This window comes from Cololabis saira, chromosome 20 (assembly GCF_033807715.1).
Source record: "Cololabis saira isolate AMF1-May2022 chromosome 20, fColSai1.1, whole genome shotgun sequence".
Taxonomy (NCBI): Eukaryota; Metazoa; Chordata; class Actinopteri; order Beloniformes; family Belonidae; genus Cololabis; species Cololabis saira.
In genome coordinates, this window is record NC_084606.1 from 31,975,377 (window position 1) to 31,993,876 (window position 18,500).

The window sequence follows — 18,500 nt, forward strand, 5'->3', positions numbered from 1 at the left end:
CTGGAAAGGGCGTCACCTTGAAAGCGACCTATGTTGCTCTGAAATCTCAATATACTTCTCTGCGTTAATGCTGCCATCACAGAAGTGTAAATAACAACGCGGGATTGATAGAAGAGCACTGATATCTGAAATGATACAGTTAAAACCAGTGATTCTCAACTGAGGGTTTGAGACCTGGAAGTAGGTTGGGGACCTGTTTTTTGTTGGTCGCAGGTGCAGGTAAAACTCTCAGGTAAAGCAATATTTTAGCTATAACTTCTCAGTTGTTGCACCTTTTTTATTTCATCTCACTGTTAATTCTGAGATTTGAATTAAACCTTCTTTTCATGAGATACGTTTGAGAAGTTTAACATTTTTTCTGGATTATGGGGCTCATCATCAAGGAGTGATGGTGGGTCCTGAAGCCGGAGCAGTTGAGAACCACTGCTTTAAACTAGGGCTGGGCGATTATGACCTCATATCAACATCATGATTAATTTAACATTTTTCCTTGGTTTTGATTAACCAACAATTACTTTGCATGCACACACCCCGCCCCCCCAAAACAAAAAAATAAATAAACCACAGCATAACCAAAAAGAGTACACACACAAATCAGCTATTTATGTCAGGGTTGAGGTTGAGTAGGACCAAAGAGTTCCAAAAAAGGTGATTTATTTTATCAAACAAAACCAAAAACGCTGCTGAAAACCACAAGAGCTTAAACATGAAAAAAATCCCAAACTAACATGATGACACATGTTTGGGAAAACAGTACGGACCAGCAGGGAGCAAGAGAAAGACAAGACAAGACAAGATATACACAGAAGGCTTGACGAGACACAGGTGCAGACAATCAGGGCAGACGGGAACAAGGGAAGTCAAGACAAAACTTAAACACAAATTCTGCAGTGTCTGTACAGCCGCCCGGATGAGCCGTCCAGTGTGATGTGGATCTACGAGCCATTCAGATTCTGCTCCCGTCGTTACGTAACGACCGGAGTGATTTACATAGGTTGGCCTCCATGGATCTATTATAAAACTGGATGGGACGTCAAAAATGGCCGCCCATTCATTTCAATGCATTCTGCTCAGCCAGCGCATAAGCCGAAAAAATCTCTGACTTCCGGGTTTACTTCCGCATACAGCGGCCCATAGAGCATGCGCAGTTGAGTCACCTCCCATGATGCTCTGGGGCCTCCCATCATGCCCCGGGGCAATGACGCGAGTATTAATATAATATGTATTAATATAATATCTTAATTAATGTATATTATTACATGTATAGTATATAGGATTTTTGGTTGCAGTACCGCGGCTGGCCACTGGAAAAAATCGGCGCGCCTTCTGACTGCCAGACCCGGGGGCTGTTGGCCTCCGATGCGTGAAACCACGTCCACAACTAACTCCGCCGGTCAGAGCTTCCACCATTTTTCCGTAGTGGTGTATTGTGTTATTCAGGCAGCCAATCAGCACAGAGCCTCATTATCATAGCCCCGCCCACTCAGAATCCTGCATAGATAATGAGGTTAGAGAATGGGAAGATAAAGACATGGCTCAGAGGCTGAATTTCTAATTTATTTAGCAAAAACAATCAAAAGCTTGTTTTTAAGACATTCAAGGCCTGTTTAAAATAGGTATTAGACGCCATAATAGGTCCCCTTTAAGGTTATTTATTGAATGCCAACTATTGCAATTAAAGCACTTTCAGCGTGAAAATGAAAGTCCTTACGAGATGGGTCACATTTCCCTTTAGTATTAAAAAATACACAAAAAAAAACTAACTTCCATTACTTACTAATAAAATAAATTGTTTTAAATCTTGTAATATTAAATTGAAGCAACTACTTTAAATGTATTTCTTTCTCTCTTTAAACAAATATCTAAAATAAAGCCAATGAAAAATAAAAAATTACTTTTCAAAGGTAACACTAAATAATAATGCTATTAAACAGTAGAAAACAAAATTAAAGCACTAATATCATTTTGGTGTCCTTGGTGTGTAAATTGGAGACATTTTACCGCAAGGCGTTATCCTTGGAAGCTGTAAGGTTATGGCAGTGTTTTCTTACAGCTTGATCTGCTACAGTTAAACCAGCCTTGACATATTTGTAAGTAAAAAATAATCATTGTGTGAGGTGTTGGGCCACAGCCCTGTGTATAACACCAAGAAATGCCCCGCATGCACATCCTAAACACGTGGGACAGAGAAACCAGCAAACGAGTCAGTCACAGTTCATGCTTTACCCTTGTATGCCCATGTATGGTGTAGTTTGGGGTTCGGAGTTCAGTATTAAACAATTCTGATACACTTTAAAAGAGAAAAGTGGTTTGTGTTTACTTTGCATGATAACATCACGCTCGTTCAGACTCATTCCGTCTCTGTTCCTCTACAGAGATTGTGCAGTTTAGTTATCCATCCTTGATTTTCAGTTGGTGGCCCATTTTTTTAATTCAGTTACTAATAAGGTATTTAGACAGTTAATGATAACTGTCCTCAGACACTTATGAATATACTTGAACTAAAAGTGCATTTTTAAAGCCCCAACATGTGATGTAAGGAAGAAAATAACAGCCCAAAATGTCACGTTTTAAAAGTACTGCCTTCACTGTGTGCACATGTGCCAGAGAATTTCATACAATGGTATAAGACGGTTCCAGTGGCCCAAAATCTGATCAGCATGCACACAGCGACGCACAAAAGTGCGCCATCCTTCAAATGTCAAAAAGCCATAAACTTGCAGAAAGGAGAAGAGGTCGACAGTAAAATTGTCTGAATCTGAGAGAAGCATGTGTCTACTCTTGTCACTGATGGGAAACGCACGTCTTCAGCTGCCCTACAACCTCTGTTTTGCCTGAAGCTTTTATCCTTTATTATTTTTGTTTTGTTTGTCTTAATGCTGTTAAATGAGGTGTTTAATGTCCAAAGAGACATTTAGAAACCTTTTTTTTCCTGTACATAGTAGTTACAGTGAACCAATAATTACCGTGCTTTCACTCTAATCATTAGGTGCGTTTCCATTAGCGAGGGGTTCTGGGTAGTTTTCCCGGGGCCGTGTCGTTGACACGTGTCTCCATTACCAGGAACAGCCCTGCAAATGTGGCCTTCAGGAACCTTAACAGGGAGAAAAATGTTCCTGTAGTAGGAGAGCTACTCGGATTGGCCTAGAGGAATTACCTGGCAAGGGGTCTCTACTGTTCGGGATTTTTTACATTTAAATTCAGCACTCTTACGTGAATCAGTTGCTAACACAACTCATTTGGACCAGACACATTTTGCTGCAGGTACATTTAATGAAGTTAAAACGATAAATGGACCAACGAGTTGGTTCAGGCCTTGCTGGTGTATTACTCTAATGTAGAGAACCCGCGGGGGGGGGGTTCTTTTAATACCACCGAGGCGTAGCATCCCTTGTTTACTTGTTTCTTCCTCTCATTCTTCTTTTCTGGCTCTTTTTATGCTTGCTGGTCGTTTGCGAAGAGCAAAAAAATGTGCATTACCGCTAGGGCTGGGCGATATATCGAGATTTTAATATATATCGATATATTTTCAAACGCGATATGGTACGAGACAATATTATTTATATCGATTTTTTTTTTTTTTTTTTTTTTTTTAATGATTTTGATATAGCTTATTTTGTGACAAATTGACTTGAATGTTTTATTTGAGATTTGCACAAATGTTTTGTTATTTGCATAACTGTCAACCTCAGTGGAAAAGTCTGCCTGTTACTGTCTACATTGTATTAATTGCACAGTGTATTTTAATGTAATTGTTATGCAGGAAAGGGATATTTGTTTTATTTTATTCAAGAAGCATTTTTATTCTATATATGCAGGCAGTTTATTTTTATTTCATTTGTTTTATACATTTTGATATTGTGCAGACCTCTGTTAATAAAGGAACCTGTGTGACATTTGGCACGAGGCTTTGTATTAAAACTGACTGTTTTTTTAAGGGTTTGCCTCAGAAAAAAATGAAACTAACAGAGATGCTATGCTATAATGCTTTGGGGGAAACCCCAATTATGGCACGGAAAAAATATCGATATATATCGAGTATCGCCATTCAGCTAGAAAATATCGAGATATGACTTTTGGTCCATATCGCCCAGCCCTAATTACCGCTATCATGTGGTCAGGAGTCACTCAGTAAGTTTGAAACACTTGTTGAAACAATTGTAACACATATTTGTATTGGGTTCCATTCAAGCATAGTTTATCATCTAAGAATGCATACTTCTTGCTCCTTAAATAGATCAATGGAGTAAGTGGACTGAGGCCCCATTTCCACGTAGCAAAAACTGTGGCGTTTTCACACTTTTTGGACGTTCGTTTACACGAAAACGAAGCTCAAAGTCACCAAAAACGATAATTTCTGAAAACTCCGGCCAAAGTGGAGATTTGCAAAAACTCGTTTGCTTGTAAACGGAGGGAAACGGACATTTAGGTTTCAGAACGTCACATTATGAGACAGAAACGTCACCTGCGTCATGTGTGACCTGTGTTTACAATTTGTTTGGCCACTGTCAATATTTTCTTGTATTTTACCCGTTTTATATTGTAAAGTCACACTTAAAAGTAACTCCACTTCTCTGTCACTCCAAACGAAAGACTCTCTTTCCATCTTGGAAGTAACTGGAAGTTACTCGTGTCATTTGTTGATGTTTTTTTCCAGGATTCTGATTGGCTAGCATGAATTTATCTTCTCGTTACACTACCCCCTGTAGGTTTGGATGCTCATAGCACCTTAACAGCTATTTATGCGGGTTCGTGTAAATGATGGTATTTTTCAAAACGTAGAGGGGGAAATATCCGTTTTTGTAAATACCCGGCTATGTGTAAACGTGGCCTGAACCATTCAGAGGGGTAAATGAGCAGCACTCATGTTTAAACCAGCACTCGTGGTTAAATAAAATCAGCAGCTGGTGGGGAAGACCAGGGCACTCTTACAGCTGGGATCATGACACTCTTTGCCAGCATGCATTACAGAAATTAACGATAAAAGGCAGTTTAAGAAACGACTGAAGGACTTTCTTATACACAATGAAAATATTGTAATTTAACTTTTAACTTTTTTATGCTGTAATGAATTGTTCTCTCTTGCAATATTTGTATTTTTATTTTTATTTTTAATTCAATGTTTTTGTATGTATTTTGTATGATATTTTGAGGACCCCAGGAAGAATAGCTGTTGCCAAGTGTAACAGCTAATGGGGATCCTAAATAAACTAAACTAAACTAAACTAAACTCTCATAACAATATGAAGAAAGCAAGCCCCAACCATCTGACTTCCCGGTTGACGCTCATGCGGAAGTAAGAGTTGTTGCAGTCCCTCCACTGGCCACTAGAGGCTGGCTGCAAGAGCGAGTCAGTCGCCACTGACTTCCATGTTAAAATGTCCGACTTCAAGGCAGAAATAAACATTTACAGCCTGGTTAAAAAATAAGTTTGGTCTCAGCCGTTTGATTTTACAAATTAAATTGAATTTAATTGAATTTCACATCCATGGCAACATGGTACTGAGTACCATGCCAGGAGAGTTTACATAAAGCATTCCATTTATTTCTAATATGATTAATTGACAGTGGGCTCAGCTGATGGCTAGCCATGAGCACTTCCTCATCTGTAATCGTAATGCTACCACATAGACGGCTGTATTAGAATTGGCTCCCGCGGGACCCAACGGAAATCTCGCGGGAGCGGGTGGTTTGAACCTTGCTGCGGGCGGCGGGATCGGGATGTAGTCTAGCGAAAAGATGGAAATCAATGACGTGGAAAAGAACCTCAAACAAGGTCTTTACAAAACAAAGACAAGGCCAGTCAGATATTTGGAGAAACTGCGTTTAGTGTCTGTGGAGCATCTTGGAAGAGAGACGAGGGATTGGAACCTCAGTCGGTCAGCAGCATTCTCTTCCTTCACAGATATGTAATGGCCAAGTGATTCATTTTTTAAATTAATTTGTTTCAGTTAACTTTGTTTATTTTATGTTATTTATTAGTGTTATTTGAGCCACTCACAGCTACTCTCATTGCCATAACCTCAATCACATAATTGATGCGTGCGCGAAAAGCGAAATAGCTTGTGGATGATGACAATGATGGATTTGCATCTAACTCTCGGTCAGGTGACCTCTGAACTGTCAATTATCCATCAAGCTCCACAATGATCATGTTAACATTAAATCAGATAGATTTGTCTGGACATTTCTCTTGCGGGACGAGAGAAGACACAAAATCAATGCATCTCAATTATTGTGCGGGCATAAACTCTCTCCGAGTTTTGCGGGAGTGGGCTTAAGCGGGATTAAGAAAACAGTCCTGCGCAGGGCTCTACACTTACCGCACTGGTTTGTACCGACCCAGCGTCAGCTAAACACTGCTGTCATTTTAGATTTCACTGCCGAGAACATGTTATGGGGTATATTCTACTGTAAACGTCCCCGCTGATCAGCTGAGAGAGCTGAGAGAGCTGGTAGACACAGCTAGCTTTGATTGGTATACGGTGGGCGTGTTTCCGTCAGCTTCCACACCAACAGTACCAACCCAATAGGTCAGTGTCTCCCAACCTGGGGTCCGCGCTCTCTGCAAAACTTTATCTGCTTTGAGGATATGCAGTTGTAAAAATTATATTTGCGCATGTTAAATAAATAAAAAATCCTAATAACACACCTAATGGAATACAGTAATCCCTGGTTTTTCGCGGGGGCTACTTTCCAGAAAGAACCCGTTATACGTGAAATCCACGAAGTAGCAACCTTTTTTTTTTTTTACAATTATTATACAAGGCTTCAAATTGCGGAGATCAGCCCCGCCCCACTGCGACCCGATTAATTGGATTGGAATGGGAGAAAATTAAAAGGGATTATGAAAAAAAAATACAAGTACTGTCACAGTTTCCCAGTGTAGGATAGGTTTTTTACTTTAACTCACTCCCCTGTCTTTCCAGATCCTACCACCCTCATCAGCCAGAAATCCACTCATTCCCTTCACCTGTGCTTCCCCGGCCCAGCTCCACACCTGGTTTCCATCTTCATCAGTTCCCCTCTTATACTGGCCCTTTTCCACCTTCCAGTTTGCTAGCTTTCCAGAGGTTCTTGGATTTTAGCCTGCCCCTTTGGATTCGTTTGCCTGATCTGCCCGGTTTGACCCCTGCCTGCCTTTGACCCGATTAAAGCCTCTTGGACTCTGATTCTGTTTTGGTGTTGTGCATTTGGGTTCTCTGTCCTTTTGAGCCGTGACAAGTACAGTCGGACAAATTGTGACTCGCGCATATTTCCCTGCTCTTCTGACTGTGCCGCTGCATCCTGACTCCGCCCGCGGTGCAGGTGTGTTTTTACATAGTTATGGGTAGTTGTTGTTGCTCTTTTTTTCTTCTGGGCAAAAAGATTCTTATAAACCTACATGCTACCGTCGATTATATTTAGCACTACATACCTGATCGAGACAGCCTTCAGCGCCCTTGTAACAACAAAAACAAAATCACGCAACAGACTTATTGTCAGGCAGGACATCCATCCCTGGTCAGAGTTTGCAAGCCCAAGGTGGGCATTAGTTCATGAATGAACAGAATGACACAGAGTCATTCATAATTCAATTCATTGTTAGGAATAATTTATGAATGTCTTTGAATGATTTTTGTGTTTTTTGTACACTGGTGACAAACAGGAAATTATTTCATTACTTATTATATCATTATTCAACATTTAATCATACTACTTCTCCAACAGGTTGTTAAAGGAAAAATTTTAAAAAATGTTGCTCTCATATTAAGAGACATTTTTCAGAAATATTTGTATGTGCTTGCAATTATTTTTTATGCGTATTTTATACATTGGTGACACAAAATGAAGGTGAGAAAAACAGTCATATGTATACAGGGTAAACCAAAGAGAAACGTATAAAAAAAAACATAATTAATGTTAATTTTTTCAATTAAAGATTTGTAACGAATCACTTTACTATTTTGGTGCTAGTACGTACGGGTCGGGGGGCCCGGCTAGTCTTAGACACAAGTAGGGGGGACAAGGAAAAAAGGTTGGGAACCACTGCAATAGGTCACCTGACTCAATGCTTCATCCAGCTGAAGAGATTTGGTTTCAAACATCAACAGACGTCATCCAGAAATCCCTTGATCAGGGTGTTTACACTCTCATGGTCATATGTTCATTATGAGTTTTCATCCAGACGACAAATAATGTAACAATCTTTTGCTATGTTCACGACATTCAAGCCTTTAAAGACTTTTTTTAAGAATAATTTTCCACCTGTGTCTCTTCTCCACTAGGACAGCTTGCTGGTCTTGCGGTCAGAAAAGAACGTAACACTGAATGCCAGAAACAGCCAAGGCCAGCTAACTGGTCAGCTTACAGTGGGTGAGTCTCTAGTCTGTCATCACTACAATACAAATCTTCCTCAGATACCACTTTACTCTGAAATTATAATCTTACCACTTTCGCAACAGCTGACGGGGAATCAAGGGCTTTCTGGTGTATAATATAGAACTAGTTCTCAGTCCAAATTACCAATATTATTAACATGATTAATGAGCACCGGAGACCAAATGACTTGCTTATTAATAATAACAGCTCCTGACTCTCTCCAGTGTAACTAGAGAGTTGACGCTGATTGGATAAGACTGGTGATGTGAGGCTTTTTGGTCTTGCTTGACCTTTCTTGGATACCCAGTACCTGCTTTTGTTAAAAATAAATAGATAAATAAATAGGAAAAAGATTTTGTCTGAAAGAGATGAAACTTGACAGAATAATTAGATTTTCGAGCCGTCACAGCCTGTGGATTAATGGAAAAACGAAAACGTTGGAACTTAACGGAAGACTTTGTGAGAGACGTTGGGAATATCTGCATGCACATTTGGAAAAACACCAATGTCTGGATAACAATTAAAATTGGCCAAGAATTAATAAAGACTACTGATTTATGTTTATTTGTTGTAAAGGCTTGGCTTGTCTTACTTTGTACTTCTCTCTGATTTGCTGACACGATCAAAAATCTTACCTGGTAATATTTTCAGCCTTATGTTTCAAAGTAGCTTTTGTTCTGATGCTTCTCAATTCTCAGACTTATATACTCAGCCTGAATTCGTCAGCGTTAGCAGAGGTGTCTTCAGTATTCACATTCATTACTCAGGTAGAAGTATAGATACTAGAGTTTAAAAATACTCCTGTAGAAGTTGAAGTATCAACTCAAGTTTTTTACTCAAGTAAAAGTATAAAAGTACTGGTTTCAAAACTACTTAAAGTATAAAAGTAAAAGTAATGTAAGGGGGAAAAAAGCCATTAAGGACAAAAGCCATTGAAAATGAATGTATCTTAGTATAATGCAAATATATTAAAGAAGCATATATGTGTACTATTGAGCATTAACATGTGTTTCAGAGAGCAGGAGATATGATGACTAGTTGCCTATAAGTATTGTAATGGTGCAAAAAGTCAAACTTCAGAAGCATGTTATCATTTATCCTAACCTTTATTGGAATGTACATCCAAGTTTAGTTGCAGGAATCTGAGGGAACGGATGTAAGAACAAAACTGGACAAGAACATCTGAAACAACCACAACCAAATTCACTCTATCCGGATGGAGCAATTTAACTGGATAGTTTTTTTTTAAAGGCCGAAATGAAATAGAGTAACGAGGCTGTTTTTAAAATGTAAGGAGTAAAAAGTACAGATAATTGTGTGAAAATGTAAGGAGTAAAAGTAAAAAGTCGCCTGAAAAATAATTACTCTAGTGAAGTATAGATAACCAAAATGTCTACTTAAGTAAGGTAACCAAGTATTTGTACTTTGTTACTTGACACCTCTGAGCGTTAGTCATGTAAAACTGTTGCCCAGCACGTTAATGTCCTGCACTTTGGTGCATTCAGCTGTGTCTGAGCCGGGATTCATCTCTAAATTGTGCGGCTCCTGTTGCAGGACCTGAGTCTGTGCAGGCCCAGTGTCAGAGGCTGGAGGTGCGAAGCACCGACGGAGGCCGACTCCTGTTCTCTGCAGATGACCAGGAGGTTACGATGACAACAGAGAGGTTCACAGTCACAGGTAAGCTGTGCAGGACTCTGAACTGATCACCTTTAAAGGGGACCTATTATAAAAAACAGGTTTTTTCTTGCTTTATCATATATAAAGTGGTCTCCCCTCAGCCTGCCAACTCAGAGAAGGAGGAAAGCAACCAAATTCTGCAGGGTCTGTACAGCCGCCCGGATGATCCATCCAGTGTGATGTTGTTTCTACGAGCCGTTCAGATTCAGCGCATTTTCGTTACGTAACCAAAATGTAACCACGCCCACAACTATAAAACCGTGTAACTGCATGAGCGTCCGACTATTACGTAGCACTGCGTGACATCGGACGCTCTCTGTCCATCTCCCTCCAGCAGCTGCCACTTTATTGAGGTTTTTGTAGTGAAATGCCACTTTATTGAGGTTTTTGTAGTGAAATGAGGAGGAATCATAGAGATAACTTCTCATTTCAACTAACTGGATCAGCCGTTTCCCATCCATGACTGTTTCCTACAGCGCTTTCAACCGGCTTTCAACGCGAGCAACAGGAAGGAAATAGAAGCAGGGCGTCCGACAAATGTTCAGCTCAAAACGGCGCGCTGCGTCGCGCTGCACAGCGTCGTGCTGCACAGCGTCGCTAGGTTGCTGCGTCGCTGCAGCGCTGCGTCGCTGCGGACAGTTAGGACAGTCCAATAGAAAATAAAGCAATGGAATTGATTTTGTCGCTGACGCTCGCTCGCATCGCATAAAGCCTGAATTATGGTTCTGCGTTAAATCGACGCAGAGCCTATGGCGTAGGGTACGGCGTAGGGTACGGCGTAGGGTACGGCGTATTGTACGGCGTAGGTTACGGCGTAGGGTACGGTGCGCGTCGCTGCGTACCCTAGGCCTTAGGCTCTGCGTTGGTGTAACGCGGAACCATAAATCAGGCTTAACTCCGCCGGCCGGAGCTTACACCATTTTTTCGTAGCGGTGTATCGCGTCATTCAGGCAGCCAATCAGCACAGAGCCTCATTATCATAGCCCCGCCCACTCAGAATCCCTCATAGATAATGAGGTTAGAAACGGTAAAAATAAAGACATGGCCCAGAGGCTGGATTTCTAATTTATCTAGAAAAAACAATCAAAAACTTGTTTTTAAGACATTCAAGGCCTTTTTAAAATATACATTAAATGCCATAATAGGTCCCCTTTAAGATCTGAAATAATCCAAGAGTAGTTGCTGGTTTGCTTTTTCTTTGGAAATAAAGAAGCCAATGAAATGTCTTTGCTTTGAAAGTAACAGAAAAATATTCATCTACGAACACTCTGCTTATTTTTGTCAGCGATTTATTTCCTCTGCTACCTTTTGTTTTTCAGTCGATGAAAATTAATTAGACTAAAATTCAAAAGGTCATTTATTAATGTTATAATTGGGACTTATTACACACTCTGGAACCTTAAGAGTTATTTCTTGGTTACATTTTAATAGTCTCCTTTCTGGACAGGCTTGGAAGGAGCTGTGTTTGGACACTCCGTGGAGACTCCACTGGTCCAGGCAAAGACTTCTGAGGACCTGAAGTAAGTTCATATTCATCGACTTTACAGACATTCATTAAAGCTTAATGTCATATGTTCATATCCTGTTAAATTAAAATCTTTAAAAATCGCTGATAGATGTTCTGTGGCATGTTAACGTCCAGTGCTATCCTCATGAAGATAATAAAAGAAAAAATGTGCAGGATTCATTACTCACCAGTATCATTAGACTCAAACAAGTACTACTTACTTCCACTGCTTAATTTGACTATATTAATTTCACAGCAGAGCGGTAAGCTAATTTATTAGTTTCATCCATTGCAGTCAAAAATTGATTAAAACATCGAGTAAGCACGGAGAAAGTGGGTTAGGTTGAGTGCATGTGATCCCTGCGGAACTCCGCCTGAGGCGCTGAGCCCCTCGTTGCTCCATTAACAAGCTATAAGGAGTGGGGTTTGTTGTCCACCTTACTGGTCCTGAGAGGAGAGCTGGGATCAAAGTTGGCAGAAAAAGCAGTGTTCTGGCAGCTAATTCCTCCAGAGTGAGAGGAATACTGATGATTTCACTTTCAAGCAACCACTCTATCACACACATACACACACACACACACACACACACAAATGCACGGGACTTCCAGCTCAGCTCAGGGGTGACCATCTGCAATGTGCTGGAAATCTTAACAAGAGGCAATAAAACAGGAGACATGAAAAAAAAAAAAAAAGCAGCATTCTCTGGATTCTGGTTATTTTCCATTTGAGAGCTTATTAGATCAAATATATTTAGCTCACACTATTTCAAAATTGAATTATGTTTGTGTTCAGTTAAAAAGAAATATCGAATTTAATTTAGAAAACTAAAATCATATCCTCTGCCTGTTTCAAAAGTGATTGGCTGCCTCCATTAATGACTGAGAGTGTTCCCCAGAAGCAGATGTATAAACTGTAATGTCATGACTCAATGGATGTGCTTTTTATCTAAATCCAATTCTCTTTCCAAACATCACATGACAGCTCATTTTATGAACCCTACAGAAGTATGAAATAAAAAAAAACATAATCACACAAACCGAATTATGTGGACTATTAATGACACATGAAAAAGGGCTCGCCACATTTGTTTGTTTTTTATGTCTAGGTTTTCATGGAGCAATTTTACTTGAGGTGCACAACATTAGTAGAAGTACATATAAAAAGTAGCAGTAAAATGAAAAAACAAGTTTACAACCAAAGCAAACAAAGGAGCATATTCCAGAAAGCAGCTTTTACTTCTTTCCTCTAAGTAAACTGGCCATGGCGAGTACATTAATCGCCATGGCAACGTGCTCGCTCAACATCAGCTGGTCGGGGCTAAGTTTTATTTTTTATTTTGAGTATTTCAAGTCCACATTTGAGCCCACGGTCGCAAAATGCCACTTTTGAGGAGCAACCAAAGTTATACAGGAGGCACAAGTTAGCGGCGTGCTCTCACGCGGGGAAAGGGGGATGAAACCACAGACTGATGCGTTCTTACTTTAATCTTGTTTTTGTCAGTAGAGCGGTACTGTTTCTCAACCTTTAATATATTTTAAACAACATTCTGCAGCCTGACAGCCAAATATTTCACAGCGTGCAGCTACCCAAACATCCGTGCAAACGCTGTCCCTTGCTCTCCTTTCTGCTTCTTTTTTCTGTTCCTTTTCCCCCCCGCTGGGAGTTATTTACACAGCACTGGACAAGGCAACCGCTCACCAAACGGTGTGCAAAGTTTGTAGTACACACAAGCTACATCAAGGAAGTGGGATTTGGGTAGGAGGAAAATGAATTAAGGACATCATATTCCTCCTAAAATATGTACTATATAACAAATCCACTAGTATTCTTTCCATTGATGATAAAATAAATGTTGAACGAGGAAATGACAGCCATTTTCAATTTTGAATGATTTTTTTATATTTCATGTGCCTTGGATTGCATGTAAAACAAAAGTGTGTGCATTGGAATACACTAAAATAGCATAATAAAACAACTTCCAGAAGTAAGTGAATAATATAAAATGTCTATTTTGTGCTATTTACACGAGTCATCATTCACATATTTATTCTAGCGTTAAGTCTTTGCTACTTTTTCTTTGACAGATATTTTCATTTATATTTTTTTAACAGTTTTAACAATATTGTTTAAGCGAGCTGCTCGTGGGGCTTGTGGCTTGTTTTGTTTGTTTATTCACTTTCACACATGTGAATTGGTCTCCTGGAGAAGCTATCAAAAGCTTATGGTAGGAGCCAATGAACATACATACAGTAGGCAGGAATACATACATAAACTTGCACTTAATACACACATAACACGACAAAACAACATGCACATTATACTAGACTACCACTTACATGCAACATATCACATTACAAACACTTAACATGAAACATTTTGTGATCCCGGAGTGTACGTTTATGTATATGAGCTTAACAACTGATTCTTTAACTGCTGTTTAAATATGGAGATGGACTGTGACTTTTTAAGGTTGTCATGGCTCTAATTCTGAGATGTACGTTCTCCATTTTTTCACCTTTTATTATCGTTATTTCGCCGCTCCATGGATGATGTCTGCATACGTTTGCTGTGAGAGCACATAAATGAGTTAAAGGAGCTTGAGGCAGGATTTATGAAAAAAATGCGTATACGTTTTAAGTTTTCTAGTAATAATGTCAGATGAAGCGTTCCAAACCAAAAAGAATGAACCCTCTAGTGTATCTCTCCGTTGCCTTGAACAGGCTGTGTGCTAGAAAAAGGTGCTGCAATTGTGGGGCCGAATTTCCCGCGTTGTCCTGCGGATGTGACGTCACATGACGCTGCATGCGCGTTCTCCCCGTTCTCCCATGCCGGCTTCACTGTTGGCTGCAGTACTCCCAACGGCCGTCGTGGTGAAGGGTGGCGCTAGAGAGTCTCATTTCTTAAAAGGAGCCTCATGCCCCAAGGCAAGGCAGGGCAAATTTATTTATATAGCACAATTCAACACAAGGTAATTCAAAGTGCTTTACATTGACATTAAAAGCGGCAAGACATAATTAGACAGTAAATAACAAATAAGATTGAAAAAATTAAGAATAAGATGATAAGAAAAGAAGTACAATAATAAAAAGCACAAGCTGTTAAAAATAAGGGCAGTAGGTAAGGTAAGTTTAATTTAGGAGTACGCTTGAGTAAAAAGTAATGTTTTTATCCTGATTTAAAGGAGCTGACAGGTCTACGGGAAGTTTGTTCCTGTTAACTAAGTAAAACTGGCTGAACTCATTCATAGCCAGTATTGTGGAGCTGACTGCCTGGGTTTAGTTAACCTTGTTCAGAAGATTTGACTTTTAATGTGTAAGACTTTAAGACTTTTAGGGTTTATCAAACCTCTGAGGAGCAGGAAGGTTTTAGAGGTGGTTCAAAGCAGCTTTACGTGCATCAGCACTTCTCCAAAGCCAATCACAAGAACAACAAAGCCAACATACTATCATTTATTTATTTTTGTTTACCACAAAAGCCCCACAAAAAGGTATAAATGGGTTTTTCCGTCAAAGAAACCAGGCTCCTTAAAATTATATTAACTCAGGTTATTTACATAAAAATCAAAGTGACCTTTCATTAACAACCGCTGGCCTCCCTCACAATGTTCTTTATGAAACCCATAAATGTATTAAAAGGTCCCATGTTATGCTTTTCCTGACTTTCATAAGATTCCAAATTAACTTAAACTGTAATATACCCGGTTTTCAGCCCATCTAGTTGGCATTTTAAAAGGGTTCAGGATTGATTAAGCAGTTAAGAAAAGCTTTGAAAGAGCAGGCGCAACAGGAGCTTCCATTATTTACTCTTTTTTTCATTCAAAACGACTTTCCTCGTGTTAGTAGGGTTTGCAAATGCAGATTGGTCGTGTAAACTCCAGGCCAATCAGCCCAGTGCACACATGTATTTCCTCTGGGGTCTAGAAGGTTTAGGCTGCATAAAATGCAACGCAAGGTTTTTTCCTGGATAAAAAAATGCGAGTGGGCTTTCTCAGTCAAATGTCTTGCCTCTTGGCCCGTTAAGTACCAAAATAGCATTTCTTTTTCCCATGCAAGGAAAACAGCATCCCCAAACAAGTACAAACGTTGTGTATTTGACGTTTGACCCTTCACCACAGTCCATGCTCCTGGCAAAATGACCAGAAGAAGAAGAATGAGAGCTTCACCTTCCTGATGAAAGTGTGTGACTGCACCCCGACTTTGTGGTTTTAACCTTTGACCCAAAGAATCGTTATCAGAGTAAAAAAAGAAAAGAAAAAACTCCATTGTGGTGCTTGATCAATATGAATTGGGATCTAAACTGCAAAATACTGGACCTTTAAGTATAAGGTTTATTGATTTGAGTTGTTTCTGTGGATTATTCGTTGTTTGTGTGCACAGTAGGAAAACAGTCTCCCCCCTCACTTTGTTAAAGCCCGGGGTGCATCGCCAAGCAAACACTTGGCAGAGCAAAACTGATAATCAGTGGAGCTGAGATTAAAAAAGGGACGTTCAGACAGTATTGGTTTAGAGATAAAAATATCCAGTTCTTTTGTCCTCAACGGTTCAGCCATCTACAAAATGCCAAATAACGAAGAAGATGTTGCATTTGTAATGAAATTTAAACATGCATGGCACACTGAATATACTCTCCAGTTTAAAAATGCAGGAACACTGTAAACTGTAAATAAAAGCAGAACTCAATGATATATTTTATTCACAGCAGAAGAAAGAAAACATCAAATGCTGAAAGTGAGGAAATATTCTATCTTAAGAAAAACACAAGGCAATTCTGAACTTGATGGCATCAGCACATCTCATTAGAAGCATCTTTTGTCTGATGAAGAGTCCCAGCTGCTTAGCAGAATGGAAACTGAAAATATTTGGTGCATTAATGAAAGAAAACTACGATCCTTCATCGTAGTTTTCTTTCATTAATGCACCAAATATTTTCAGTCGGTTGCAGGGAGACTAGTTCAGCAACTGGACTCCTTTTCTTAGAATGAAGGCAACACATGCTTCATGTATTTATATTAGTTATAACTGGGGGTAGATTTATTTTTCATTATGCACTTCGAGAAAAAAAGTCAAAATTTTGAGAAAAAAAGTCAAAATGTCGAGATTAATGTTGAAGTACAATTTCGAGAAAAAAGTCAAAATGTCGAGAAAAAAGTCAAAATGTCGAGGAAATAGTAAAAACTTTGTGAAAAAAGTCGAGATGTTGAGAAAAAAGTTGAAATGTTGAGATTAAAAAAGGAAAAGGGAAGAAAAAAGAAAAGAAGGAAAAAAGAAAAGAAAAATAGAAAAAAAGGAAAAAAATAGAAGGAAAAAGAGAGAAAAAAAGGGGAAAAAAAGGAAAAAAAAGGTCAAACATTTTTGAAAAAGCTCCAGGAGCCACTAGGGCGGCGCTAAAGAGCTGCATGCGGCTCTAGAGCCACGGGTTGCCGACTCCTGCTCTAGTAAAACCTGTATGTACTTTTAGCACTGGCATTTCATTTCCAGATGTGCACGCTGCCCATTGCACTGGCACTAATTTATCTCCATAATCAAATCAAATTAAATCAAACTTTATTTATATAGCACTTTTCATACAATAGTAACGCAAAGTGCTTTACATAATAAAATCAACATTTAACATAGAACAACTCACACACATCTGGTCATTTTCACACACATCCTCACATTAATACCCACACAGCACACCTATATACCCAACCCCCACCCCATATAGACATTAAAACTGGAGTTAACATATGAAAACAGCATTAAAATAAACCTAATACCATCAGAGCTGAGCGCTGATAACAAGCCCGATGGTCCCCCTGTTGTCCAGGGGATTTGGTCTCCATAGTTTTTGAAACAAACTTAAAATTTTGACTCAGCTGACCATTTTTTATTTTATTTTTTTACTTTATCTCAGTCCATTTGAAACACACCTTATCATCACGTTGTTATCTTACTGCTATCCAGGAGAGTGTTTCATCTCAGGAGAAATAGTCACTGCTCGTTCCACTTCTTATCATCTTCTCGGGTCGCTGTGTCACGCGAGGATCTGACTAATATTTTTCTTTTGAAAGAATTAACTGATAGCGGTAGTTGAGAGCGACAGCAGGGAACATGGCAGCCCACGCACCACTGCTCACTACGCCGTCTCCTTTGTCTCTCAGTCACAAATGATGTACACTCCTTTGGTGTTTCACATGAAAAGTCGCATTTATGCATCTCTAATTATCTCTGCTTTAAAAAAAAAATGTTATAGATGTGACTAAATGGTTACAGTATGGAGCCCTGACTTGACTGCGGTGCTTTATACTGAGGTCTCAGTCAGCGCTCCCTCGGCCAGATTTAGTTGGTCGAAATTCCTGCAGCTGGCCTCATTATCAAATCTAAAAAAGCGGGAACACTTTGCATTTCTCCGCTCCAAGTTAGATTCTGATTTTAAAATCTTACTGATAACCTTCAAAGCCTTAAAAAGCCTTAAATCTCAAGCTGATTTTCCTGGTATGTGTCCGCCTGGCCACTGAGATCCAAAGACAACGCCTTGCTAACTATTCTTAGTTCACAGTTTGTCGCAAAGAAACTATCTGGATTTTTCTTTTAGAATTATTAACTGTCTTCACTGTCTTCGCCCACTGAAAGCAGGCACACTGAGACCGGAGACGCATCCAGTCAGGGGCTTAAAACATTTCTCAGATAAACCGTCGGCAACGCCTGATATGTTTATCATATTTATTTGAGCAAAGGAACCCGCAGTGGTGTAGAAGAAACGCTGGAATTTACAAACAAAAGGCCAAATAAGAAGCGAACAAAGAAACCACATCACCTGAAGACATCAGGGGTACAGAGGGACGACAACCTTTGATATGTTTGCTGCTGATGAAGTCTGCATGTAGGGCCGTGCATGGGGGGGTCAGGAGGGACACGCAGATGCACAGATGGATGACTGTGTTTCAAACAGATCTTGGACGGCTAAAGAAGCT

General features: G+C 39.6%; 1 protein-coding gene across 1 annotated transcript in view; it reads left to right on the forward strand.

Annotated features, from left to right (window-relative positions):
* LOC133420696 (zeta-sarcoglycan-like) overlaps positions 1-18,500 on the forward strand; it is a 109,203-nt gene that overhangs the window by 63,993 nt on the left and 26,710 nt on the right. The window contains exons 4-6 of the mRNA XM_061710458.1: positions 8,268-8,355; positions 9,916-10,038; positions 11,486-11,558. Of these exons, the coding sequence (XP_061566442.1) occupies positions 8,268-8,355; positions 9,916-10,038; positions 11,486-11,558 (284 nt within the window). The remainder of the gene's footprint in view (positions 1-8,267; positions 8,356-9,915; positions 10,039-11,485; positions 11,559-18,500) is intronic.